Source organism: Syngnathus typhle, linkage group LG4 (assembly GCF_033458585.1).
Source record: "Syngnathus typhle isolate RoL2023-S1 ecotype Sweden linkage group LG4, RoL_Styp_1.0, whole genome shotgun sequence".
NCBI lineage: Eukaryota > Metazoa > Chordata > Actinopteri > Syngnathiformes > Syngnathidae > Syngnathus > Syngnathus typhle.
The window spans coordinates 19,189,942-19,216,640 of record NC_083741.1 but is presented as its reverse complement, the minus strand read 5'-3'; the positions used below and the strand labels follow the sequence as shown (position 1 = coordinate 19,216,640).

The following is a 26,699-nucleotide window of genomic DNA, read 5'->3' as shown; positions in this document are numbered from 1 at the left end:
TCAAGCCCAATGTGGGTCATCATCCTGTGCCCACCGGGTACCGGTCAATAGAATCTAAACGAGCCGCAACATTAGCATATCTGGTTTTGCTGTCGTCAATAGTGGCCACTTAGACTTTTATTTCTGCAGAGCGAGCCGCCGTTACTACCACCGTCTTACGTAATCAGCGTTGTAGTCGAATGAACTGTATTTCCAGGATAAAGCAATAATAAACGCTAGTAATTATTTCAGGAGGGATTATGCTTAGTCAGTTGGAAGATGATGTGCCCAGGCATCATTTTGATGGGTGGATGTTAGCATGCCACACAGATGTCCCCACTCGATATCCGTGCCAACCCCTTTTTTATTTTATTTTAATTGCACTGTCCCTTTTCCTTTTTGCAGACCATGCTCACGGCCATATCAATGAGTGCCATTGCAACAAATGGTGTCGTTCCAGGTAATGTTTGAATCGCTGCGTCTACAGATAATAGTCTTATTTGTCATTAAAATGGTGTAAAACTGCATTTTGGAGCATCTGGTTTGTAACAATGTGTTTCCTTTTTCTAGCCGGCGGGGCCTACTTTATGATCTCACGCTCTCTGGGTCCAGAATTTGGAGGAGCTGTGGGCCTGTGCTTCTACCTTGGCACCACCTTTGCTTCCGCCATGTACATCCTCGGAGCCATTGAAATATTCTTGGTTAGTTTTTTAGCACAGGAACCGCATTTGTATGCATATAATGTTAAAATAAAAAAATGGTCATATAATAAAACGTTTAATATTTAAGATACATTTTCTCGTAGTATTTCATAAATGGGGGAAGATCTAAATTATTTATGTATTTTCTTTCTTTCTTAGCAATACCTGGTGCCTCAGGCCGCCGTCTTTCATGCTGCGGACCACCACGGCACCGACAGCGCGATGCTGAACAACATGCGCGTCTACGGCACCATCTGCCTCAGCCTTATGGCCGTGGTGGTTTTCGTGGGGGTCAAATATGTCAATAAGTTGGCCTCGCTCTTCCTCGCCTGCGTCATTATTTCAATCATCTCCATCTACGCCGGCGCGATCAAGTCCGCCTCTCATCCGCCAGAATTCCCGTAAGTTTGTGTAGAGCATCCTACTGAGAGCTGTTTGAAATCGTTTGGTGACTTTGATTGTTTTTTTTTATTGCGTTAGGATTTGCATGCTTGGCAACAGGACCTTGGTCAGAGATCGTTTTGATGTGTGCGCAAAGACCGTCACCATTGGCAACGTCACAGCACCCAGTCAGCTGTGGGACATGTTCTGCCTTCCGGGGAACGCGAGCAGCGCACAGTGTGATGACTATTTCCTGCAGAATAACGTCACAGAAATCCAGGGCATTCCCGGATTGGCTAGTGGAATATTTAAAGGTATTGATGAGAGCCCTTTTGTGGAATGTTTTTTTCAAGGTTCACGAATGGCATACCTAATAAAATAAAATAAAGCAAAATATAATAAAATAAAACCTGTGGCAAATGTAATAAAAAAAAAAAACAGGACTGACTCGTGTTTTCTGTTTCTGGTAGACAACTTATGGGGCGACTACCTGCAGAAAGGCGAGGTACTGGAGAAGGATGGCCTCGCGTCGGTGGACTCCCACAGCACCATGGAGCACTTTGGCATGTATGTCTCTGCAGACATCGCCACGTCCTTTATGCTGCTGGTGGGCATCTTCTTCCCCTCGGCCACAGGTAAGTGTCGTATACTGGGTAGGACATTTCCACCTTTGTGCTGTTTGGATTTCTTGTGAATTTGAAAAGACATTTTAGCATTAACTCATTCACTGCCATCGACGAATATCTATTTGAACTGAGCTGCTGGTGGATGAATTAGTATTAACCATTATGTTGTGCTTTGTAGGCATTATGGCAGGCTCCAACCGGTCTGGAGATCTCCGGGATGCTCAGAAATCCATTCCCATTGGAACCATCTTAGCTATTACCACCACGACTCTTGTCTGTATCCTTATTTGGGTGACGATATCAAATTGAATCTCTTTGTTGGAAATTCACCTGATGCCACTGTAAATCCCTTGACTTTTTGCTTTAAGATCTAACATCTGTGATTTTGTTTGGGGCCTGTGTGGAAGGTGTGGTCCTAAGAGACAAGTAAGTCATCTTTTTGTAAACTGTCATATTTGCTTCTATACTTTGTTAAATTCAACTCGTTTGTGCCTTCAGGTTTGGTGATGCCGTTAGGAACAATTTGGTCGTAGGAACTCTGTCCTGGCCATCCCCTTGGGTTATTGTCATCGGTTCCTTCTTCTCCACGGTGGGGGCAGGTCTGCAGACACTCACTGGAGCGCCTAGACTTCTTCAGGCTATCGCTACGGACAATATCATCCCGTTCCTCAGAGTGAGAAAAAAAATCACGTTATGGATTTCAGAACAGAGCCTGAAGACCAACCCTGTTTAATCAGAAGAGAGAAGCAATGTACGATTTTTGCTTTGCTGATTTTTATTTTTTTGTTTCAGGTTTTTGGTCATGGGAAGGCTAATGGTGAGCCAACATGGGCCCTATTGCTGACTGTTCTCATAGCTGAGCTTGGTATCCTGATCGCCTCATTGGATATGGTGGCACCTATTCTTTCCATGTAAGTTGACTTGCTTTGTGTTGCCTCGACTTTGCACCTTTTGTTGTAGCCAATTAAACATATTTTAACCGAGAGTGAAAAGGTAGCAGTTTTTTTTTTTAAATCAATACTATTGTAGATATTTTTAATAAGGTCCCACTTTAAATGATTTGAATTTTTTAGGATGTCTTGATGTTAAAAAAAATATTTAATCTATTTGTTTGGTTGTTGGTTTTGTTTTGGCCATGGTAGCTAGTATAAGAAATGATGTGTGCTTGTGTAGATCCAATCACCAAACCCAATAAAATAAGATCCATGTGTTTGTTTTTCTTGCAGGTTTTTCCTGATGTGCTACCTCTTTGTCAACCTGGCCTGTGCCGTGCAAACACTCCTTCGCACCCCCAACTGGAGGCCGAGGTTCAGATACTACCACTGGTGAGAACAACCTTAAACTGCTCCATTCCACTTGGATAAGCTTGACAAGTTTTTTTTTTTGCTAGACTAGAGTGTATCCCTGTATCTGAAGGAATGAACATTTCATGTTTTATCTCACAAAGGACTCTATCCTTCCTCGGAATGAGCATGTGCTTGGCCCTGATGTTCATCTCCTCCTGGTATTACGCTATTGTGGCCATGGGCATTGCAGGGATGATCTACAAGTACATCGAGTACCAGGGGTGTGTTCATAGCTTTAATGTTGTTTGGCTCTTATGTCTGCTTAGCGTATTGTGTTTTTCCATACAGAGCAGAGAAGGAGTGGGGAGATGGCATCAGAGGACTTTCCCTAAGTGCTGCACGCTATGCCCTGTTAAGGTTAGAAGTGGGACCCCCGCATACCAAGAACTGGAGGTACGCTGAAGTTTTCCTGCAAATTATTTATGTCAGACCAAACCATCTCCGTGTACATCATCTTGAAAATAATGATGTCTCTGTTGCCCAACAGACCTCAGCTGTTGGTTCTGTCAAAGCTGGATGAGGATCTCCACATTAAATATCCCCGACTGCTGACTTTTGCCTCGCAGCTAAAGGCCGGGAAGGGTCTTACCATTGTGGGATCTGTCATCCAGGGAAATTTCCTGGAAGGGTATGGAGAACTGCAAGCAGCAGAACAGGTACATGAAGGTGGTTCTCAACAGTTGCGCATTGTGTATGATCATTATCTTGTTTATTTATTTTTTTAAATTTATCCCGCCAGACCATCAAGAACATGATGGACATTGAGAGGGTCAAGGGTTTCTGTCAGGTGGTGGTGGCAAGCAAGGTGCGGGAGGGGATCGTCCATTTGATCCAGTCCTGCGGTCTTGGGGGCATGAAGCACAACACGGTGATGATGGGATGGCCGTACGGCTGGAGGCAAAGCGAGGATCCTCGAGCTTGGAAGACTTTTATCAGTAAGCCTTTGAGACACTGCTGTAGATAGAGGCCTAGATTACCTTTAGGTCAAATGTCAGAGTTCAGTTTTTTTTTTTAACAGTAGATAGGACATTTTATAGACAAGCTAACTTAATGTGCTTCACATTGTTAAAAGTACATAATATTCAAGAGCATTTAAAAACCAAAGAACTTGAGACATTAAAAAAAAAAAAAAAATAGTAGCCTAGTAAAATGACTAAAAGAACAGACTGTGCAAGAAAAAGATAGTGGAAACTTTATTTAAAAAATGCATTTAAAGACCTCAGTTATGAATTAAATATAAAATTAACTGGATTTAAAAGCAGAATTTTTTTTTTTTTACTTAAAACTTCCATTTCAGAGCCTGCTGTTAAATTTTTACTGATTTATTTTAAATCAAAGTACATTTTGCTAGTTGTATATACATATCCAGCCTGGACTCTCCTTTGTGTAACCTTTAAAGTCCTAAACTTAATAATTGACTGAATAATTGGCTGCGCTTGAATTGTGAACTGCCAAGTGAACATCCAACTATAATTGCCCCCTGACATATTGTATATTGGAACATTAAGACTATAAGCATCCTCACGTCCTGGGCCGCTACGATTCAATTAAGCCCTAAATGGTCTTCGTGTTCTCATCTCCGCACAGACACAGTCCGTTGCACCACTGCGGCCCACCTGGCTCTAATGGTGCCCAAAAACGTGTCGTTCTACCCGAGCAACCACGAGCGCTTCACCGACGGCAGCATTGACGTGTGGTGGATCGTCCACGATGGGGGGATGCTCATGCTGCTGCCTTTCCTGCTTAAGCAACATAAAGTATGATGGCGCTAATCAAATGGAGAAAACTATTTGGGTGAAAGTTTGATTAGTAAACTCTGGCAATTTTTTTTTTCTCAGGTGTGGAGAAAATGCCGAATGCGTATCTTCACTGTCGCCCAGATGGATGACAACAGCATCCAGATGAAGAAGGATTTAGCCACATTCCTCTACCAGTTGAGGATAGAGGCAGAAGTGGAAGTGGTGGAGATGGTAAGAAATGATCTCATGCAGTGAGATGAGAAGCCCCACTGTGAGCAGAGATGATAATCAAGAAGTTTTTGATTGTTGTTATTGAGTAAGAATCCACCGATCCATTTCAGCACGATAGCGACATCTCGGCGTACACTTACGAGCGCACGCTGATGATGGAGCAGAGATCTCAGATGCTGAGGCAGATGAGACTGTCCGGCGCAGAGAGGAAGAGAGAGGTAACACACAAGTCTCATCAAAATGGCAACGCCTGGAATTCTGACGAACATTCTTTCTCCTCACAGGCCCAACTTATTAAGGACAGACATTCACTGGTGCGAATGGGAAGTTTGTACTCGGACGAGGAGGACGACACATTGGACAGTCCTCTGCCGGAGAACGTTCACATGACGTGGACGAAGGAGAAATGCGAAGCTGAGAGGAGAATCCGAAACAATGCACCCGAAAACTTCAGAGAGCTCATGAGCCTCAAACCGTGAGTCGCATTTTCTTAACATTGAAATACTCGCAATGGTGCCAAAGTCCTTGTATGTGGTTTGCTCACACTTGTAGTATGTCCGGAACCAGGCACGGGAGTTTTCTTGAATGTTACTTGGGGAAAAGTATCTAAGATTTGCTGTACCGTATTTTCTGCACTATGATGCGCAGTTAAAAGACTTTAAGTTTCTCAAAAATCGAAGGGCCGCCTTTTAATAAGGTTTAATATGTAGAGTACGGAAGAGAAAGATCGTGGATGCCTGCGCAAAAGTATCGGCTTTAACCCTTGTCCGAGCTCTCTGGGAAATTGGGCTCATTGCTGAAGAGCAACGTTACTACGAGACTGACTCCGGCAACTCGACGTATTTAATGGCGAACTTTCCCAGCTGTTTATTTGGGAAACAGAAGATGAGGACTTTGATGGATTTGTGGATGAAGATTGATTAACAATAATGTGAGTACAGTATATTAAATAGAAGAATGAAGTATTACCGAACTCTTTGGTTAGCTGACTTTTTTGTATTCCGTATGTTCTAGCCGTATGACGCGGTGCACCGTCGATTTACAGAAATAGCCGCCGTAATTGAGTCTGCGCCGTTTAACCCAAAGTGCCTTATAGTGTGTGAAAATATGATACTTGTTAAGAATTTTCTCACAAGTGTAGCTACAGTATGGTAAGTGGTTAGAATGTCAATTATATTTGTATTCTTTATCATTGTGTTTTATTTAGTTGGTTTACTTCAGAAGTATAGTATAGAGTTACATGCTAATGAGCTAAACTAGCCCGCCAAACCACGCGACACAGAACAAAACATTTTTTAATTTTTTAAGAAAATATACACAAGTATACATTTTCAACTCCAGGGACCAGTCCAACGTGCGGCGCATGCACACAGCCGTGAAGCTGAACGAGGTGATCGTCAACAGGTCCCACGACGCTCGGTTAGTGCTCCTTAACATGCCGGGACCGCCCCGTGACACGGACGGAGACGAGAATTGTATCCTTTTATCGCCTCGGCAAGGGACGCACCACAAGAGCAATTTTTTGCCGTTGTTCCCTTCACTTTTGCGCCCACTTCAGATATGGAGTTTTTAGAGGTTTTGACGGAAGGTATGGAGAGGGTGCTGCTCGTGCGAGGTGGCGGACGCGAGGTCATCACCATCTACTCGTGACCAATCAGAACGGACCACGGAGGTGCTTCAACATTCCTCCTCAAGGGTTAGCTGTTCACATTAGAATAGGGTGTCTTTATACATAAGATAATGTATAACGTCCAGTAGATTATCAGAACATTTATTTTGAGCAGTTAAGGGGGAAAGGATCTTTTTCCTACTGTGGGTCATTTCAGTTCTCCGATGGTGGACTGGATCACATGACACATGGGTTCCCCACCCTGATGCAATGTATAGTAGAAGCAGGACGACTGGCTATGTAGTGTACACAAGGTCAAGGAGGATTTGGATTTTGCGGGATTCCGAGGGGGAGGGGCATGCACTTTATTTATTTATTTATTTGACTCTTTTAGTTTTTCACGTTTATAAGGTAAGAGGCTCTACTGAGTGTAAGACTTAAGTATTCAACTTGCATGCAAAGTTTTTTTTGTTTTGTTATAACTTATATGTTCATAGTTTTTGTTCTCAGATGAAGTGAGCAGTTTGTTTTTTAAAGGGAGGATGAATGAAAAGTAGTGCAATGACAGAAAAATGCCAAAAATCCCGAAATAGATTTACTTTTAAGTCAGTTAAATTTAATTCCATTGAGTTCAGTAATTATATTTTTGCTTTGTTGTGTTCTGCCCCAACACCAAACTGGTTTGTATAAATGTCAAGGAATATCCACCTTTGTACAGTAGTTACTTTTATATTGTAAATTCATGTCGGCAGTACTAACTTTGATAGATTTTTTTTACTAAATTACAAAACTTATCACATCAAAAAAGTATACATTTCTATGATTTGATTCCCTTCAATAAATTATTTTACTATACAGTATTTTTGCACTTGTGCTTTGTACTTTGTATAGTTAAAATAAACAAAACTCATTATATTAATATGAATTATCACACTTAATAGCAGATCTTAAATAGGACACATTTCCCAGTGGCTGAGGCACATATGGATGAGCATAACCTCAAACAGCGCCACAACCTATTTACATCTCCATTTTTACCATTTAATTCATTATATGGCAATTCTTTAATTTTATCTATAATAATCACAATACATTGTATATTGCAGTATGATGATTTAATGGCATTTCAAGCTTACCGTTCGCTAAATCTCAGTTGTGGGTTCTTTGAAGTGTCGCCACCAGAGGGCAGCAATGTACAACTGTCATTTTTATAATTGTGATCGTTAAAACTGTTTATCTATCATCCATTTTTTGTATTTGTAAAATAAGCATATTGCAAAGGATGGTTTACATTTGATAGTGCAGTTTCCGTAATGCTACACATCCACAAGCTAGTGCTTTGTAGTATTTATTAATTTATTTATTTATTCATTTATTTATTTATTGAGGTGGAGGTTTAGGTCAACACATATGGGACTTAATTGAAAAGACACGTCAGGAAGGAATCATGTTCTTCCGATGCTACACACTCTTCACACAGTAGCAACTCAGCCTTTACAGTAAATAATTTAATATTTTGCACCCTCCTTTGACCGTAAAAATATATGTATACTAATTAAAATATTGAAGTCAATACTCCTAATTGAAGTTTTAACATATTGGAGAGTTTTCGTGTGGTCACTAGTGAGACGGAAGTAACATTTGCTAAAAAAAAAAAAAGGCCTGCTGTCGAAAGCAATTACAAAGTGCCCTCATTTCCTAGTGAGGCTTTAAATGATGCTGAAGTCACAGTTTTGTAACTTGTCATTTCTTCTGCCCTGGATGTTGGCAGCCTCACGGCCATGTGTTCATTATCTGCAATTCCAGCTTTTGACTCCAGCACTGCAATTACATCCTCGGACGCACTGATTAATCCAACGCGGAGGCTTTATTGTTTTATTTATTTATTTTTCCTTCAAAATGAAAAGAACATAAGCGGACACTTTGCCAAGGAGTAGCTGCTCGTTTGCGCCATAGTCCTTATGTTACAATAAGACATTTCAATGGCTGCTTAAGTGTTCTCCTAAAATCTTCAATAAAGGAGGGATTTAATGTAATGGAGGTTCACACAATGGCGTGTTTAACTAACGAACGTTTCTTAGTCTCTTGCTGTACTTAAGCCACCGTACTATTAAGCTTTGAATATATTCATGTTTTGGAGGATACGAATTTCCTAAATCCTCATGCAATTTAAAATGTCAATTCTCTGGGGAAAAAAAATCTTGGTTTTGAACTTTTGGTATTGATGTTGTGGCGGCCATGACACGCTCTTCTTCGTAATTCCAGCCTCAGGGTTGGAGGCGCTGGTGAGTGGTCCGCGCAAAAAAACTTAACAAAAAAAAAAAAGTTGAAATAGCAAAGCAGCATCTAGTGGTAAAATTACAAATGAGGCCTGTGGAGTGTCTGGTCTGTCTCTCTTCATGTCTCCAATATAATCTCAGACACTTTTAATATGCATTCTGATGTTTCATAGTAAGATTTTTGTTTTATAATTTTAAGTATATTTTGTATAACGTGTATTCTTGTGCGTAAAAAGTGACAAAGCCCAGTTTGTTTGTATACGGTATCTTCAAGTATGAGCTTTATTTTTGTAATTACATAGTCATCATGCTCCCCCTCTTTTTGCGTTCAATGCAAAATCGCAAATGAAATGTTTCCTTTTGTAGCCTTCTTCATTTTGTTTGGCATTTCTTCCACTCCTATTCTCTCGTCTCTGTCACGTAATCAGTCATCACCCCCCAACCCTCACTTGAAGAGTTAAACGAAAAAAACAACAACAGCAGCTACGCAACCGACTGAAGCAATGTCGACTCCACTCCGGCACAAAACATAGGCCTCTGTAAATATTAAATTTAAAAGGATTCCCAGATAAGACGGCTTGAAAAATTGAGGCAGCACCCCATTCTTCTAGATAAGAGAAGACGGAGCCATCTGGAGGCTGCCAGATAGCGAACTCCCACGCCATCCGCGAGACCTCACTCTCATCCGAGGCGGCGGCCGAACGAATAAGCACCAACACTTTCATTATGTTAACTTTCAAAATGAACTCATTGACATTCAAAGCACATGCTCCTTTTCCCACCCTTAGTAAACACAATGTTACTCTTGCGTCCCCTCATAAGAAATCGCCAACGCGTCAGTCTTAAAACTAATGTTTATTACGAGGGTGTCGTGTTTACGTTTTGGTAATATTTTGCTTTACATAAGAAATAGCCGTCAATGAGATGGATTGCATTTCTAAGCCCAAGCAAATAAGAAACATGGGAAAAATGTTTTCAAACTCGTTGAATCGATGTGTGGACACTAGACAGAGTGGGGCCTGAAACACTTTTTACAGCCACACTATGAATAATACAGTAAGGTGTGAATTTTTGCTGCATGCTTTGAATAGGAAAAGTCGTGCCATCTGGTGAACGAAATAAGCTAGGCCACTCATACCGACATCAGTAACACATCATCCCAAGATTTCAAAAGCAGAGCATGCTTGCATTAAACCAGTGCTTCTCAATTATTTTCTGTTACGCCCCCCCCCAGCAAGAAGAAAACTATTCGCGCCCCCCCCCTCCCCACCGTGACTATCCTAACTTGTCTTGTAAGTCGTAAAATGTTGGACTGTCGCAAACGTGACAGAAGTAACAATGAGAGCGCCACTGCCCCCTGCTGTAGTAGATGCCCAATTACACATTATTCTAGTACTGCCAAAAAAAAAGCCTGTTCCCCAGGGTCACACGCGCCCCCCCAGGTATAGCACCGCCCTTCGGGGGCGCGCCCCACTATTTGAGAAGCACTGCATTAAACTGAAAAACGTGGTGTTTTGCCGCATGCTTTTCACAAATGTACAAATCGGGAAAAAGTAGCACCATCTGGTGGTAAAATAAAATACACAGAAACTAATATCCAGCTTGAGGTGTGCTTATTTCTGTTGAAATCATGCATTCTTGCAGAAAACAATATAAGTTCCAATTTATTTGCTGCATGCTTTGAATGGGAAAAATATGGCAGTCAATCAAAATGGGATAATAAAGGACTTTATTAGTTTACATGGTTTTCAATAGTTAAATTTAAACGTAATTTTTGGAGGTTTGCCTTCTTAGGCTCCTATAAAGAATAGAGATAAGAATGTATGAGGGTTAAATATACTGCGTGCATCACGTATAAATGTGTTTTGTTTTGGGCGAGGGCCTGCATCTCCCCCAAATCCATGTTGACTGTTTGCAAACAAATAATATAACTGTAATCAACTCTCAGGTTGTGTGAATAACCTTGTCCGTATTGCTACTTGCTTGACTCCTCTGCTATTCCTCCACAGCCACATTGGATTTGGCTCCGGGATAATACTTTTGTCACAATCTTTTATCTGCGCTCTCACTCCGCTGTTACCCCTAATTACCCCCACCTCGCCGCTGCATTTTACGCTCGGCCCCACCAGAATTCCCAGATAGCAGATGCAGGTCGATTAGGGAATATCTTTTTGACCTGCATTGCGCAACGATTGTCCTATCGGTTCCGGGATGAAAGCTGTTACCTGCTTGATAACGGGCGACCCTGGAGCGATAACCTTCGGGCTAGTTTCGAGGACACGCCGTTTTGCTTCCCACCTGAGCGCTTGCAGTCGCAGCATTTCTTATTCAGCCTTGTGACAATTTTTTTTTCCCCCAAATGGGATTTGCTACGAGGTTAATCATTAAGTTCGGCTCTTTGACTGTCCAGGTGACCGCCGATCACCGGTTGAAATGTGATGAAAGGCTACGAAAAAACGATCCCAAGGAAAATGCAGCGACTTCTTTCTTTCTTTCTTTCTGTGTGCAGAGTCGATTTGTCGCTGTGGTTACGCGGAGTCACTTTGATTAATTTACTTAAGGATGCTGACATCTGCGTTTGCAGATTTTCATTAAGATCAATGGCAAACGGCTTCAGACACGCTTCCACTTGTCTAGGCTATTATCCCCAAAAGGCACGGTAGATTAAGTAGAAAAATAACTCGTTGATTAGGATAAAATCTCCCTTTCAGAATCAATTGTTTTTGTTTAAGGCCATTTTGAGAAATATAATTAGAATACACCTTGTTCAGAAAATATGCGTGCAGGCCCCAAGGCTAAAAGTGACGGTAGTAGTGGGGGGGACATAATGTGTTACATACTTTTGAGGAAGAGTGCAGTGTGAGCCACTGTCAACCCTAGTTTTAATCCGTCCCTCTGCTGTGTTGTGCGATGTTATGTTGTTATCTTAATGATAATCGCTGCCTGTATTTTCTGTGCCCCCCCATCCCCACCAGCCGCCGGGCTCCTCTGCCAGGCTGGGGCGGGGTGAGGAGATGAGCCTTATCAACAGCTTTGTCATTAAATCAGCTTTTTCTACGCGACGTCCAAAAAGTTTACCGCCGTCGCTCTTATCAGAAAGGATCGGCAAGTCGGTTTTCTTTTCAATCACAGCTTTGCGCATTCAGCCGGGCGGAGATAAAATACAGCATAGGCGTTTCCATAAAGGGCGGAAATTGTGTTTAATAGTGGGACAAATTAAAAATGGACAATGGTGTGATTTGCATTTGTCAACAGAGAGGCAGGCAGACACACACACACACTCACACACACACACACATTATGATGTGTCACATTTTGCTGCATGCTTTAAATGAGGAAATGTAGCGCCATCTGGTGGATAAATAGTAGTCGGTAACTAGGTTCAGCCAGGAGTCTAAAATGAAACTTTAACACAAAAGTTTTTTTAGGGTGGATTAGTTGATTAAATGCATTATTAAATAAATAGGCAATTTCACCATTTTTAATAAATATCTTCTGGCAAGTTTGACATTCAACACAGCCCAAAAAAAATCATAGCGGAAAGAAAACATGTAATACAAAAAAAATGGTCAATGTCAAGATTTTCATTTGTCATCAGCAGTTTTCAGCAGTTAATTTTTTTCGTAACCTTTGCTTGAAACAAACAAGAAAAAATGTCTTTGCAGTTCATGGCTTATTTTCAGTCTTAAAAGTATCGTCATCAGGTTTAAGGTTTCACAGCGGGTACATAATTGACACAATTATGATGTCTGTCTGTACAGAAGGCAAGCTCAGAACCTCCCAGTTAGGCTGCAATTGGTAGTTAGGTCTCGTCCCAATGCGCTGCTCCGTCTCAGTGGCTCTTCTGATTGTCTCAGAGTTGTGCTCAAGTGGACTCTGACATCCAGTCAGTGCAAGAGGGGGGTCACGGAGACCCCTTCGCCCGAGCACACACGCTTACAGTGCTGTAAACCTCTGAACGGCAAAGTGTCCGGGGGTCTCTTGATTGCCGACGCCGTGGCGCGCTCGACACTGTCCTCCCACAGTGCGCCGAGAGTCTCTGGGGGTTGGTAGCCCGGCTCCTGAGGGTCCAGTGGGTCTTTAGATAGCAGGATGCTGATGGAGGGCACGGTTCTGTGCACGGTCATCTCTGACGTGCCCCCCTCAGTGTTCTCCCACACCTCCTTGACCACCTTATACTGCAGTTTGGTCAGCTGGTGCAGCGAGCCCACTTTCCGCTTCATGATCTCGGCACACGTGATGGTCTTGGTGACGGCGCGGCCCGAGCCGGTGAAGACCACCTGTCTGAGTCCGCCTTCTCTGGCACCACAGAGTCCTTGGTCGCCTTGCATCCGCGCCATTGCGAAGCCCATCAAGTTGCGGATCTTACTCCCTTCTTTAACGCGCATCTCCAGTACCCCCGAGGCCAGTCCGGGGAAGGGACTGGGGCCGTGCTCCTCGGTCCTGCAGACTTTCTTAAAGCCTTCCTGCCCTAGTTTGAGTGCAGCGGGAGGCCCCGGTTGAGGTGTCGGTTTAAATGCGGTTGTAATATCGTTGTTCTCCACGTTGGGCAAGCTGGCATTCGTGACGTTCTGACCCTGGTATGGAGGAAAAGTCCCAAAGTGTTGTCCATTCTCCATTTGAAGTGACGCATTTACTTCCAGTCCCTGATGGGGCTTGAACGCACCCCCAGTCAGGAGGTGGCCACTGACCACGCTGTCCCCCGTGAACATGACTCCCGTCCTCAAAAGCCTCACTTCAAGTCCAGATTTATTTACTTCCCGGCCATGGCAAGCCACTCGACTCTTCCTCCTGCTGACAGCTGTAAAGTTTTACAAACAGACTTCATAAAAGAAACATTACCCTCTTCTCTTCTCCCCCGATAGCGATATGAACGCAGTCTTTAATGCAGACTCTCTGAAAGAGCTGAAGAATTAAGATAAACGCCCGGCTAGTGAATCAAAAGCACTGCCGGGACCATTCAAGACATTCTTTAAAGAGTGTCTCCATTTCATAGCATTTGGAAAGCGCTTCAGGGACAGATAACGATAATGAAAACAGCCTATATTGTTACTTTCACTTCACTTTTTCCTGAAGAAGCTACCGAATATAACAAGTACTTTGCCTGTAACTTTAAGATGTGACCTTTCCTCAAGAAGTCCGGTCCATTCGGGTGTCGCTCCACTCAGAAGTGACCTCTCATTTCAGTCCCACTTAGAAGTTCCGCCATCAAAATTGACACTTTTGCCCATTTCTACTCCGGCACAAGTCCGTTTGTGGAGTTGCGTGGAGTTCCCCAACGCGTTGGTCTGGATCGTCTCCAGTGATGCCGTGGGAAGTATGTTGATGCTCCTCGCAAAGAGACATGAGGGACCGGAGCTGCCTCGGCAATGCTCACAGAAGGAAGGTCTGTGTGGCTGAGTGAGGAAGGTGGTGGTGGGAGGGGGGGGGGGCATTTGGAAGAGGGGGTGGGAGGGTAACCCTCTTAAAGGCACATGGCATTTTGTCGAGCATCCAGAACACGTCCTTTCCTCTGCTACATCAGCTCGCCGTTTCCCTTTAAGGAATTTCACGTATGTCCCCAGCAACTTTGTCAATCTCTTTAGAGGACATGGCACTTTTGAACGTACACGACTGATTAAATCTGAGCACCCGAATAGCAGCTCTGAAAATTGTAAAAAAAAGTAATTGGCCGATATGGAATAAATTAGCTGCATTGTAATTGCAAACATCCTTCAAAAGGGTCGGCTGAAATGCAGCTGCATTATATTGTGGCACACTTTAACTCAGCGAGGTCCAATCCTGGTCCTCGAGGGACGCTGATGTTTTAGATGTCTCCCTTATCCAACAAACCAAATGGCGACTTTTGAGAACTCGAGACGGACATACACGCTTATGAGATTTGCACACATGATAGTCTGAATAAATAAATAGAACTAAAATGACAACAAAATAACTGTTTACATATGTATTCACTTTTTGACTTTTGAAGGAATTTAATCAGTATTTCAACTTTTACTACTAAAGTCTCGTTTAGACAAGAATCTGTACTGCCACTTTAATACACTACTTTTTAACGCCTATACTAATTTTGGCTATAGCTCTGAGCCACAAAAAAATAGGTCTTTCGCTTTAGTGATCAAAGACTCATTACGCACAGAAAGCAACACTTCAGTGACAGTCGTTCTTCATCCTCTTATTTGGATGGATACTAGATGGATTAATAATGAAAGGTGTAGAGCAATCTTAACGAGCCTCCCATCACCAGTGGGTGGCGCTGCCCGACTCACTTCTCACACCCTCGACAGGCCCCGACAGGGTGGCGTCCACCTAATCAGCTAAGCGGACAGGTGGATTTGTTTTTTTCTCCATGTGACTGACAGATGGGAGAATGCGTGAGGACAGCCCACTGAGGCTGAACCTATAAGGCCGGGAGAGAGACCGACGAGTCGTAACTAGCCTTTCACTCAGTATATCTCCCGGTAAACAGTAGTGCCCAGACAGGTATATGGGGCTAATATACAGGCCTGTGGGTTGTGCACGATTTATGCTAATAAGGGAATCCCTGGCCTTGACCTTCTTCCGAGAACTTCCATCTTGTCACCTTCAAAGGTTTCCATTGTACCTTAGACCCCTATGTAGTATTCATATATGGGTATTATTATCCAACTGTTGCCCATAAACAAACATAAAAGTTGAGTGGCTTTAAATGCTGTTATTCGTACCAAATGTGTTTAATGGGGCTCTCGGCATTATAAGAACATGAGGAGTAATTTCACATCAATGTGTTTCCATTAGAGGAGAAAAGAAATCTTTCTTTTGTGTCGTTTTGTTTTTCCTGGCTGAAAAGAAGACACAAGAGCAAGGACAGGAGGAGGAAGGAAGGGAGAGGGAGCGATTTTAAGCGCTCGCCACCAAAGTGATCATTCTGTTGTTTGGGAGAAATTACGCTCATCAGTCATACGGAGATGCACAGCTGCCTACAGGGATGTGGTAATGTCACTGCGTAATAAAGCGTGTGTGTGTGCATGAGAATAGCAGTGGCGGGAGGGTAAGGGGGTTTGGTTCGGCGGGGGGTGCAAATGTAGGAGGGCAGCGGGTGAGAGGAGTCTAATTTAACCACAGAGAGCTTTAAATTGATGATGAAAACTGCTCTGTAATCATCTGTATTTACCACATCATCACGGCGCGTAGTTTACTGCTTGTGGCGTCTGGCGTCGACATTATTGATGAACAAACTCGCTGCATTAGAGAGAGCCCGCTGTGGTTTTAAGAGGAAAAGACATACGGGAAGCTTATATAGCATCAGCTACACCTTTTGCTTGGTGTTTCTTTTGTTAAAACAGAACAGATGTCATTTGCTCTGAAAATATTGGCCAAGAGACTTCCAAAACGCAGATAACGTTTGATCATGTTTGACAAACCTGACAGCTAACCAGGCTACGGCTAATAAGAGAAACTAGCATAGCAGTTTACGCCTTTGCTATCTTGGTTGTCGTTACAATTTCCATCGTATTGTTCGTCAATTGGTTTTGTAAAACTAAAATCTAGGCCTCTGAAATAACTTTTTTGAGAAGAGATGGTGACAAACCTGACAGCTAACCAGGCTACGGCTAATAAAAGCTAGCAAAGCAGTTTACGTCTTTATTCTCTTGGTCGTCGTTACAATTTTCCATCATATTCTTCACTTAGTTTTGTAAAAACACAATCTTGGCCTCTAAAGTGGTATGAAATAACCCTGTCGAGAAAAATCAGTGACAAACCTGACACCGAACCAGGCTACTTATGAGAGAAACTAGAAAAGCAGTTCACATCTTTGCTCACTTGGTTGTCTTTACAATTTCCATCATATTCTTCTTCACATACTTTTCTAAAACTAAAGTCTTGGGCTCTGAAGTGGTATGAAATAACCTTTTTGAGAAGAGTGTTTTTTTTCCCTTTCACTTCCCTTTCACACGTCCCTCCCTGCATTGTAAGTGCCTTCATTTAACAACGGGAAAAGGCGGCAGCCGTGTCGGGGACGGCGGCTGTTTCGGCGGTAACGGGCACTCACGCTTGGTCACTTGCTCCTTTGCAATTTCTCTGCACTTACACTTCACTTGATCTAACCTTGGTTCATATCTGTGACTTTCAGTCCTCAGGGAAAGCCAGACCAAACCGTTTCACTCACCTCAGCTGCAATTGAAAGCAGTAATAAGGATGTTTTTCTTTCCTCATAAACTTCCTAAAAAAGAATTGTTATGACCTCTATTAATCATGAGCTACTTTTAGCATGTGTTAGTTGTTAGAGGACCTATAGTAAAGCGATTCTAAAGCTTGTTTGTTCATTAATATTTTTTAGTTATCCTTTGCTTCCCTGATGTTTTTAATTGCGATTGGATTTGAAGCGACAAAAAAACGTTGATTGTTTTTCATTAAATAGAACTGCTCATAGACTTGAAAGCAGCAATATGAAGTTCCGCTGGACGCATCAAAGCTCGTCAAGGCGACATACAATAGAATGAGGTCTTGTGGTGCATAGTCAGGGCTACGCATACACACGCACACATACGCGTGGCCTCCCCCTTGACAGCCGGTCACTCACTTTGCGTTAACCGCAAGTGTTTTCACGGTCATCAAACAACGGTGGCCTGCAGGCGCTCATTTTCGCTTCGTGTGGCGCTTGCCCTGCAGCTTGGTTCTGCCCCACAAATTCACAGCCGGCCCCCCGGTTGGCAAAATTGTGGGAGTCACGACGTACACACACACACATGCATATGCACACAGCCTCTGGATAGGGACACACACAAAAAAAACGTATATGCTCAGCATAAGGAAGGCTGTTGGAGCAATTACAAAAACATGGCAGAACAGGAGCGAGCGGGGCCGCGCTATCAGAGGGGAAATAGAGTGAGCGAGGGAAAAATGATGACGCCATTAATAATGTTTGCGGGAGGCAGGGTGGATGACCCTCCCTCCCCGCCATTTCTATGTGACAGCACTTTGAGGTACAAATGGTCGGTGTGTTTGATTTTTTGACACTCTAAAATGGGCCATGTTTCTGCAGTAATGGCAGAAAATAACGAAACAGTGCTATTTTGACTTGGGGGTTGAATTCATTCCATGACCAAGCTCTTAACTCAATTTAGTTGTATTGCAAATATTTTCTAACTATTAACAGGAATCATAATGTCACCCAACAAAACGTGAAAATAACATTGTATTGTAATGTATACATTTTAAAACAGAAAATATAATAAAAGAGAATTTAAGCTGGTTCATAAAACAGACATATGTTTATGACTGCCTTTTCCAAGTGTGACCAATCAAGTGATATAAACTCAGTGTGTCACGTTGTCCATTCACTACAGCGTTAGCTCACTATTAGCAACTCCTCCATTTGTGTTTTTGTTTGTTCAATTAACGGCAGAAAATGCATCAGCGACTTTAGCGCTTTCTCTTTTTTTTTTCAAACAGCAGCTCATTCAGAACTCAAACTTTCCCCCATAACACAGCAAAAAAATCCTCCAGCTGACGGGTTGCAACTGTAAAGATTTAATTCTAGAAGCTAGTCGTGTAAAGGCGACTGTCTTTGCCATATGTATTATATAAAATCCTTGAATGATGTGTGAGCTATCCCTGTCCCCCAGGCATCCATCTTGTTGGTTGACAACACTTGCATCTTCTTTCTTCTTCTCGCCTTTGCTTGTCTTCTCCTACTGTTCACGCACACACGGACACAGACACACACGATTTCCTGTTCCCTCGGGTGCAACCATTCCCTCGGCACTGCATTGCAGATGCGTCTCACAGTGAGCTGGAAGTTTCACTGAAGACACACGCAACATGACACAGCTTGAAAGAGATGGAGAGATAGATGCTTGTCTGCTTTCCATTTTGTTTGATTGTAATAATGGGGATGGCAATAAGCTGGTCCGGGGTCAAAATTGTCTCCATTATAAAATCGTTATCTGCTTTATTTAGATACGGCAAAGATTTCGACAACTTTCGAGGGCCTCACTGTCATTCAATTTTGAAAGATGTTATATCTGATTCAGCCCGGATTTTTTTCCCCCAAGCAGAAACCTGTTGCAGATATGTTTATTTGTTTTTGCAGGCAGTTTGATGAATGACATCCATTTAAATTGACAAGAACCGCAGCAGCTGATAATGGCCTTTTGTGTCTGCGTCTATTTTGACTGGCCCCCCCAGGCTAACAGTTAATGGACGCTATAGAAAAATGTTGATCAATTATATTGTGAATTAATAGACCGTACGGCGGGAAATTTGGAAGGCATAATGAAAGCCTCGGAGCCACAATCCACCATCTCTACTTTTCTATTTGGAAGCGTCGTGCCTCTCTACTGTACATGTGCGGACAAATATTGCTACACCTGAATGGAAAGATCAACAATCGAGGTGACGAATGGAAAAAATTCCGCGCACTTGTAGCCTGAAGCGAGACGTGTTGGGAAAATGAAAATGTTATCTTACAAATCATTCGTTGGCCTCAATTTGGCTTTGAAATTTTGTGGCTTCGAACTCATCAGAAATACATTTTCTTATCTGTAATTACGTCGACGTTTCCTCTCCAATCAATCCCTTCTTCTTCAGGCAGGAAGTTAAATTTTGAAACAACCCTGGCTGATTTTTGATTGCTCTGCGGTATATGAGACCTTGATCTGACTCACGGTTTGATTTAGTAGAAAATCATCCTAAAAAATTATGCATGTCATAAAACCTTCAAAAACACAAACCTCCTGCTACTTTTTTAAAAACTCCATTCTATACTCTCACTGATTCTGACTGCTGGCCCAATCATCCGTGTCCATGTTTTTGTCTTTCATCTGAGTTTAGACACCATATCATTTACTTGGATATTGATTTTTTTTCCCCCACTCAAGCCCCAGTGTAAGCTTTTCAACCCCCGGCTCTCCCGAAGCCTTTCGACTACGCTGCGCCGGATCAGTGACTTGTGTAAGACAAATAGAGACAAAGTAGGTGGTCTCTTTTTCTGCTATGCTGGGTCTAGTCTCTCATCAACATCCTCCTGTTTTTGTAGTTTTCCAGATGGCCTCACCCCTTCTACATCCCACCGTTCCTCACTTGGAACTCCCCAAAACACACATTTGCATCAGGTCACTGCTCGCTTCCGCGAATGCTATAATCCTGCCGAGCTCGCCACCCTGAAAATGCTCTCTTTGCAAGTACAGCGGGAGGTCGATCACAATCCGTTCCAGGGAATCGGTCAACCTTTTCCATTTGTTCACGTTTCAGAACCATGGGAGGAGGGCGGGGGGTGTCGGGGGAAATTCAGCAGTATCACACTTCTAGGATCAAAATTGTTGTAACTCATACAATTTTAACTGTAATTGTCATCCTTCTACTTATTTTTCTATTATTGATCACTATGACTGACTTCCAGTAGCCATATTGGACTGATCGTCTTAAACAAAGACATAGATGACTTCATATTGAACACGGCATATATTCGAGTGTACATTCTGCTTTGATAATATTACTACTGTGTCTCGTCACCGTTGGATAGGGGAAACGTAATTTCGATTTCTTTGTGTGTCTTGGCATGAAGGAATTGACAATAAAACTGACTCTGACTCTGACAATTCCCAAAAGTAAATTGTGAAATACCATAATTTCTGGACTATAAGACGCACCAGCTAAAATCCGGGGAAAATCCAGTTTTGTTCATAAATAAGATGCACTGGACTATAAGCCGCAGGTGTTTCAATGTTTAATTTCCATTTGTTAGAGAATATGCGTGAATTATACAATATCATAAAAATCATGAAAAATCCATAAATACGCCGCACCGGACTATAAGCCGCAGCATTCAAAGCTTGTGCAAAAAGTAGCGGTTTACAGTCTGGAAAATACAATAAATAAATCAGCATAATACTGAACGAGCTGATATCTGCCTTAGGTGGCCGGCTACTTTTTCAGATTTTGTTTTTTTCTGGCTTTGGTGACAGAACGGTAGCAGTCATCTTAAAGGATCTTCTCACCTGCGTCACCAAGCAATCATCCCGTGCCCTACAAATCCTTGGTAAAGCCGTTTTTTTACAATAGAGGCATAATTGCGGGAGTTTAATTGCCTGCCAATGCTCTGCTCCCACAGCCCGCTAGCATTGAAGAGCCCAATAATTAGAAACAGGGAAAAATTAGGCAGCAATTTTGTCTTGGCAATTATCATAATGCAAAAGAAGTGCCATTAGTATTGTTAGCCCCACACATAATCCTTTGACATCGTCATCACTTTGGGTGCAACCACTCTAGCCTTTCCCACTGCTTCTGTAACCTCAGTCATCAGGACAGACCAACAGGTTCGCAGAACATCCAACCTTGGAGTATTCCGAGGATTAACCGCGAGCTCCTCCGCAGCCCCGTGTTTCCCTTTAAACGTATATAAATCGGGTGGTAATCCTTTTTCACCACGTCGTCCATGAAATTGGGGTTGATGTAACAGCAAACGGTGGATTCATTTATGCCTCACTAGCACTGGATTTTCATTGTCATGTATGAGGTTGTACTCCATATTATTCGTCCAGTATTTGTTAAGCGTACAACCAAAGATTTATTTTAAGAAGGCAAACATTGGCACAGCAAATGCACTTTGCATACTTTTAATACATTTGGACATTATACAAATCAATAAAACAAAGTCTCAGCTGTTTGCCACATATTTTTATCTTTGCCTCAAGCTAAGCAAAATGTGTATTCTGCAAAATCCCAACAAAAGATGCTGTTTAACATCCGCACGTTTGGAGATTAAACAAACTCACTAATCTCAAACACTGGGATTCAGTGTTCATTTATGCTTTCTTTAATACTCAGCAGAAAAGTACTGGGCGGAAAGAACAACGTTTTTGGCTGCAGTTCATCAAGTCTAAAGAGAAGTTTGGACTGCTCACAGGTCATGACTGTTCTAGTGAAATTACACAACACCGCACTCGGAGGTCAAACAATCTGTTCCATCACACTGGTCAGCTGTATCCCACGGCGACACTGTCGCCCTGGTAAAACCTTTATTGGCCGTGATATTTGAAGTATGAAAATAACATTCTGAAGAGACAGAATGGACCATGTATAATTGATTTCCAATTGGCAATGTAAAATCCGAAAACTGCTTGTTTTGTTTTTGATCGTTTTCATTAGCCACACCAAGAATGGCCTCTCGACGAAGCACTCTGCTTTTGACTGACCAGCCATGGACAAAAAACACTTTACGGTGGATGCGACCAACCTGTGCCTTTTATTTACAAGCTTAGAACGTTTTATTGGATTCTACATGACCGACCATAAGGACCAAACCAAGATCTGCAATGCCCAAGTGTAGGATTAATTGTGCGTCTCCAATACGGTGGAAGGAAATTACTTTGGGTTTTAAGAACCTCCTCAACATTAAAGTTAGCTAACTCTCCGTGGCTCTGAGTAATCAAGCAATGGGGTTTGTGTAAGATTTTAATTGGGATGCATTATCCCAACCCCTCATAGACCCCCAAGAAGCAGGCGAACGATACGCACCGATAAGTATGAAGGTCAACCAGCTGCTTAGGCGGAGCTATCCGCACTCCCCCTACTCGGTATCAATCTTGCAAAGTCGAGTGCGTATTCGCATTAGCCGGTGACCAGGTGGCGATAACATTTCCAAAGAGCAAAACGCTGAGCACAATTAGTCTGTTTTCCCTCTTCGTCTGGGTTTACGATCACTCCGCCACTTGTTTCATCGCACGTTTGGTGCGCCGGTTACAAGATCCAAATGCCATAAAAGGAGAAGAGCTAATGAAGCCGTATGTCAAGAATAAAAGAGGGATAAATGAAAAATATTTGAAGAGCCTTTGCAATACACCTGCATTTATATACTGTGTATATATACACTAGGTGAGAATATTTGCCGGTATTGAATAGTCGACGTTGCGCTTGGAGGAGCATTCCGCTGATGGAATCAAAACCCCTTTCACACATTCAAATGAGGCGCACTCAGCTGTGATTGGTATTGGAAAGGCATTTGTCGGAACAGAGGCTCACAGAAGGCTTCTTAAATACAAGGCAATCACAACGACTGACGGCGAGGCGAGAGAGGTGTGCCCGGACTGCAGAGTGGGGAAATGGGACAAAGGATTATGATGGTAATAAGCAGTAAACCAAAACAAAGTCATCCCCTGATTCCCTCCCCTTCACTCTCTCTCTCTCTTTGTCTGTCCCCCCCCAAATCTCACTCGCCCTTAAATCCTCCCGCTCACCGGCTGCATCTCGTATTGACAAGGCCCATTTTTCCCCCATTGCTGCCGGAGCCACAATTTAAAACTCATTTCTCATTATTTGCCGCGAATCCGTACACACGGGCGCACAATTTCTAATCTGTCGAGGCCATGATGGCTGCTGGCAGAAGCGTAGGCTCTTTATGCAGATGCCTGACTGTACACCTGCACGCAATGTCAACTCTTGCACACCCGGCTAGCCTTATTTTATTACAGGCGTCAGCGAATCTGCAAGCCGTCAACTGTGAAGCTTTTTGTGTTAATGTCTTTTTTTACCCTCCCCTCTCACCCTTCCTTTGACTGGGCTTGTCGTACTTATTTTATTTATTTTTTTACATCCCAGTCATGTGCCATTCGAGACACTCCATTTTTTTAAGTTAGCAGAGTTTGTAGATTAAAGTGCAGTATTGACAAATAATTAAATAGTATTCCACGCATGGTGGGTGTATCAGATGGAATGCAAGAGGAGGGATGTCTGATTCTGATACTAAGTCCAAAGATGGAGTATTCCATCCTGGGACAGCTTCAGGCCTGAGCGCCACTTCGCCCTGTGCATGTCAGTGCAATTTATAGAGAAAACCGCCATGAAGCAAATGAGACTCATTATGTTATTAGACTCAAATTATTGACCCTCTTGATGCATTGCATTGCTTTTTGGAGGGGGGGGCAATTATGTTTCTATAACAGTTTGCTTGTATATATAGATAGCTTGAATATATTCTCCACACAACCAATATGACTCCTTACAAGTTGTGTCCCTGTTTGTGGCATGAGATCCATCTTGTTTATGTGAAGGCATACAAACGCGACAGTCAAGTCGGCGGCCTGGTGATCGCAGCCATCCATAAACAGGGTTGTTAATTCAAGTGAGTCTTATTGATCGTTCCACCTCTGAGTGGATCGACAAAGTAAATGCCTACCAGTGATGTATTGTCAGGAGAAGAATGGATGAAATACTGACTTTGGCTGAGGGAACATGGACAAACTACTCTGACATAACACCTCTCAATTCTGGATGTAAACTCACAAAGTCCTACGTAGTGCACAAGGCTCTCATGATGGCTCAATAGTTTTCTCTTTTATAATTTGTGGTTTGGCGGTTACTCATGACCATTTTATTATGATATTGAAATATCAGAGGTCTATAAACCAGTCAACATACATATATATATATATAGTACAACACCACTGTAAGAATTACACATTAGAAACATTGTTGAAATGCTTTTCTGAGAATAAACCAAGCGTCGTGTGATATTTATATCTAAGCGAGTAGATAGAGCATGTGGAGAGCAAGTCAGGTGTGGTAATTCTTCAGTTCTTGGCAAATCCACAAATATGGGATTGAGCGGCGAGAAAAAGGGTGTGTGTGTTTAGACAAAGAGTGGTTTTGGGCTGGTGTTTGCGCCACCTCTGCTGAGGGAGGGAGCGTTCTTTTTTTTTTTCTCTCCACACTCCGTTAAGGCGGGAGAGTCGTCGCCGGGCAGACGGATGAAAGGAAAAAGTGCTGCTGTGGCACTGATAAAGTGACTGAGGACCACTACCGCCACACTTGGACAATTCTGCAAACACACACGCATGCGCACGCACACACTCATCCACAATCCTATCCCCTTGCTTTTCTTGACTTGCCTCTGCTGCCAAAGGCAGTGATCTTGCCAGCGTAGTCATGACTCTCTCAGTTATAAATAAATACACACGAGGTATTGCTTGCACTTGTACATTGTTCATATTTTAAAATTGTTCGCCATTGCTGTTTACTCAAAACAAAAATGATACAAAACGATGAAGAATAGTCATGAATATCCGTGACCAAATCAGTTGGTTTTGGAGAGATGTTCTTTTTTTAATACGATGTGTGAATACAGTGAATGCTTCCTCCTGGTCAGCCCAAACCTTTGGTGCTATCTCAGTGGTCACTATATTGTGGTAATGTGTGGTGATATGTGGCAAGTTGTGCTGCTTTAGACCGCAAACTAGTTGAGGATGAGTAAACGGCATCTCTGCAAGGTTGCAGCCAAGAAACGTGCTCCATTTGAGTAGAACTGCTTTGAGATGTGATTAACCAACAAGTCTTTCCAAACAATCGACCATATTCCAAACAATCAATTACCCGATTAATCGATTAAATCCCCATTGTGCTTTTTCTCTTATCTGTTGTGGTTTAGAAAAAAATCGGCTTCAAAATCATTTCGATGCTTTTCGCCTCAGGCGGAGTTTAAGCTTGGGCAATCGCGACCACTTTTTAAAGGCTCCCGAAGGCGTGAGGAGAGATGATAATCAGTCACTGCCAAGGCAGGCTGCCTGAAGGCCTAGTGTTGAGGTGAAGGGCGATGTAAAGTTAAAAATTGCCCAAAGTTCCTATTTATTGTTTATATAATCATAATGTATTGATAGTTTATGTCAGTATTATATATTTATACAATTTATATAATTTATATATCATTTATAAAAGTTATTTATATATTTATATAATGTATATATTTATTTATGTGGTGCCAGACTATATTTAGATACTGAATCTGTTGTATAGAATAAAAGAAGAGTGTTTTTTTTGGGCATGTTTACTTAGCCTTTAAAAATTCTAACCCAGCCGATATTTGTCAACGCGCATGTGAGAGCATACAATCCATATATATGGACGGTAGAGTTGCGAAAAAAGAAAATACAATTTCTCCATAATTCTCCGTTCAGCCGGAGTAAGTGGCTTTCCCATTGTCGCACATGGGTACAAGCCCTGTTGGAGAATGTGACGAGCTCGAGCGGATAATTGATCAGACTGAAATTACCAATGGATTTCTTTCACGAGCCTGTGCCTCAAAATCCATTGTGTTTTCAGTGGTAAGGGGCGTCTATTGAGACTCATAGCGGCATTTAATACAGTGGAATGGGCACACAACACCGTGTTAATAATCTGTTTACACAACAGCCCCACACTTCACATTGATTTCCTTTGGCGCAGTGCATCACAAGCTCGGGCTTAGTTTTGAGACATTTGGAGCGAAACAAATATGAGCATTATACATGTTATATTGTTTTAGGGCAATACAAGGTGTCGACAATGTCCCCGTGCAATTAAAAATAGATATTAGAAAAGCGGTTGATGAAGAATAACCTTTACTGGTTAGCATTAGTATTGCAACTGTAACATAAAGCTAACATTGTTGACGTAACTCATTTGTTGAGCAATGTTTGCGTAATTGGAAAATAAAGGTTGAATTGTTTTCCTCATATCAACAAGTAGTGCAAACTCTATTTACAAAGAGCATTTTATGTTTATCTTTTGGCAACTCACACACTTAATGCTAATTAACTTCACTTGATTTAATTAGTTGCGGGTGCACTGATAGCTCTTTCCTTTTAAATGGCCCCATGGAAAAAAAATATCGACTTCTCCGGGACTTTTATAATTTGCTGCGTGTTTATGATGCATTTGTTGCGTAGTTTTGCACAGAGTTGAAGAGCAAACCCATTCAAGGCTGAACAATTCCAATCTGGATCACCACCAGAATTCTAAACCTTAATATTTGGTTCAAGTCCAACTTGTTCTCATTGCAAAGTAATTTAGGAA

The 26,699-nt window shown here is 42.3% G+C and overlaps 2 protein-coding genes across 5 annotated transcripts in view; one reads left to right on the top strand and one right to left on the bottom strand.

Moving 5' to 3' along the window:
- Window positions 1–26,699, top strand: part of slc12a4 (solute carrier family 12 member 4) — a 193,819-nt gene that overhangs the window by 4,617 nt on the left and 162,503 nt on the right. For 2 of the 4 annotated variants that reach the window (XR_009714296.1, XR_009714295.1), the window contains exons 5-22: window positions 385–439; window positions 550–680; window positions 840–1,081; window positions 1,161–1,375; window positions 1,532–1,696; window positions 1,866–1,964; window positions 2,056–2,113; window positions 2,186–2,360; window positions 2,480–2,598; window positions 2,914–3,012; window positions 3,135–3,254; window positions 3,322–3,426; window positions 3,521–3,689; window positions 3,773–3,968; window positions 4,621–4,790; window positions 4,872–5,003; window positions 5,114–5,221; window positions 5,288–5,478. Coding sequence is in view for 2 of the 4 variants with exons in the window: in XM_061277527.1 (XP_061133511.1) it covers window positions 385–439; window positions 550–680; window positions 840–1,081; window positions 1,161–1,375; window positions 1,532–1,696; window positions 1,866–1,964; window positions 2,056–2,113; window positions 2,186–2,360; window positions 2,480–2,598; window positions 2,914–3,012; window positions 3,135–3,254; window positions 3,322–3,426; window positions 3,521–3,689; window positions 3,773–3,968; window positions 4,621–4,790; window positions 4,872–5,003; window positions 5,114–5,478; window positions 6,345–6,478; window positions 6,562–6,653 (2,841 nt within the window). In the remaining 2 variants the exon portion in view is untranslated. Of the gene's footprint in view, window positions 1–384; window positions 440–549; window positions 681–839; window positions 1,082–1,160; window positions 1,376–1,531; window positions 1,697–1,865; window positions 1,965–2,055; window positions 2,114–2,185; window positions 2,361–2,479; window positions 2,599–2,913; window positions 3,013–3,134; window positions 3,255–3,321; window positions 3,427–3,520; window positions 3,690–3,772; window positions 3,969–4,620; window positions 4,791–4,871; window positions 5,004–5,113; window positions 5,479–6,344; window positions 6,479–6,561; window positions 7,473–26,699 lie in introns of those variants that run through there. The other 2 variants (XM_061277528.1, XM_061277527.1) reach the window with 2 other exon arrangements.
- On the bottom strand, window positions 12,073–14,286 carry LOC133153271 (uncharacterized). The gene is made up of 2 exons (XM_061277453.1): window positions 14,016–14,286; window positions 12,073–13,692 (listed from the first exon to the last, which is right to left on the bottom strand). Exon 2 carries the CDS (start codon window positions 13,601–13,603, stop codon window positions 12,779–12,781), a length of 825 nt encoding a protein of 274 aa, XP_061133437.1. The 5' UTR covers window positions 13,604–13,692; window positions 14,016–14,286; the 3' UTR covers window positions 12,073–12,778.

What these genes read in the sequence shown, in the direction of transcription:
- LOC133153271 (XM_061277453.1), bottom strand. Translation starts at nt 13,603, where the DNA reads ATGTTCACGGGGGACAGCGTGGTCAGTGGCCACCTCCTGACTGGGGGT.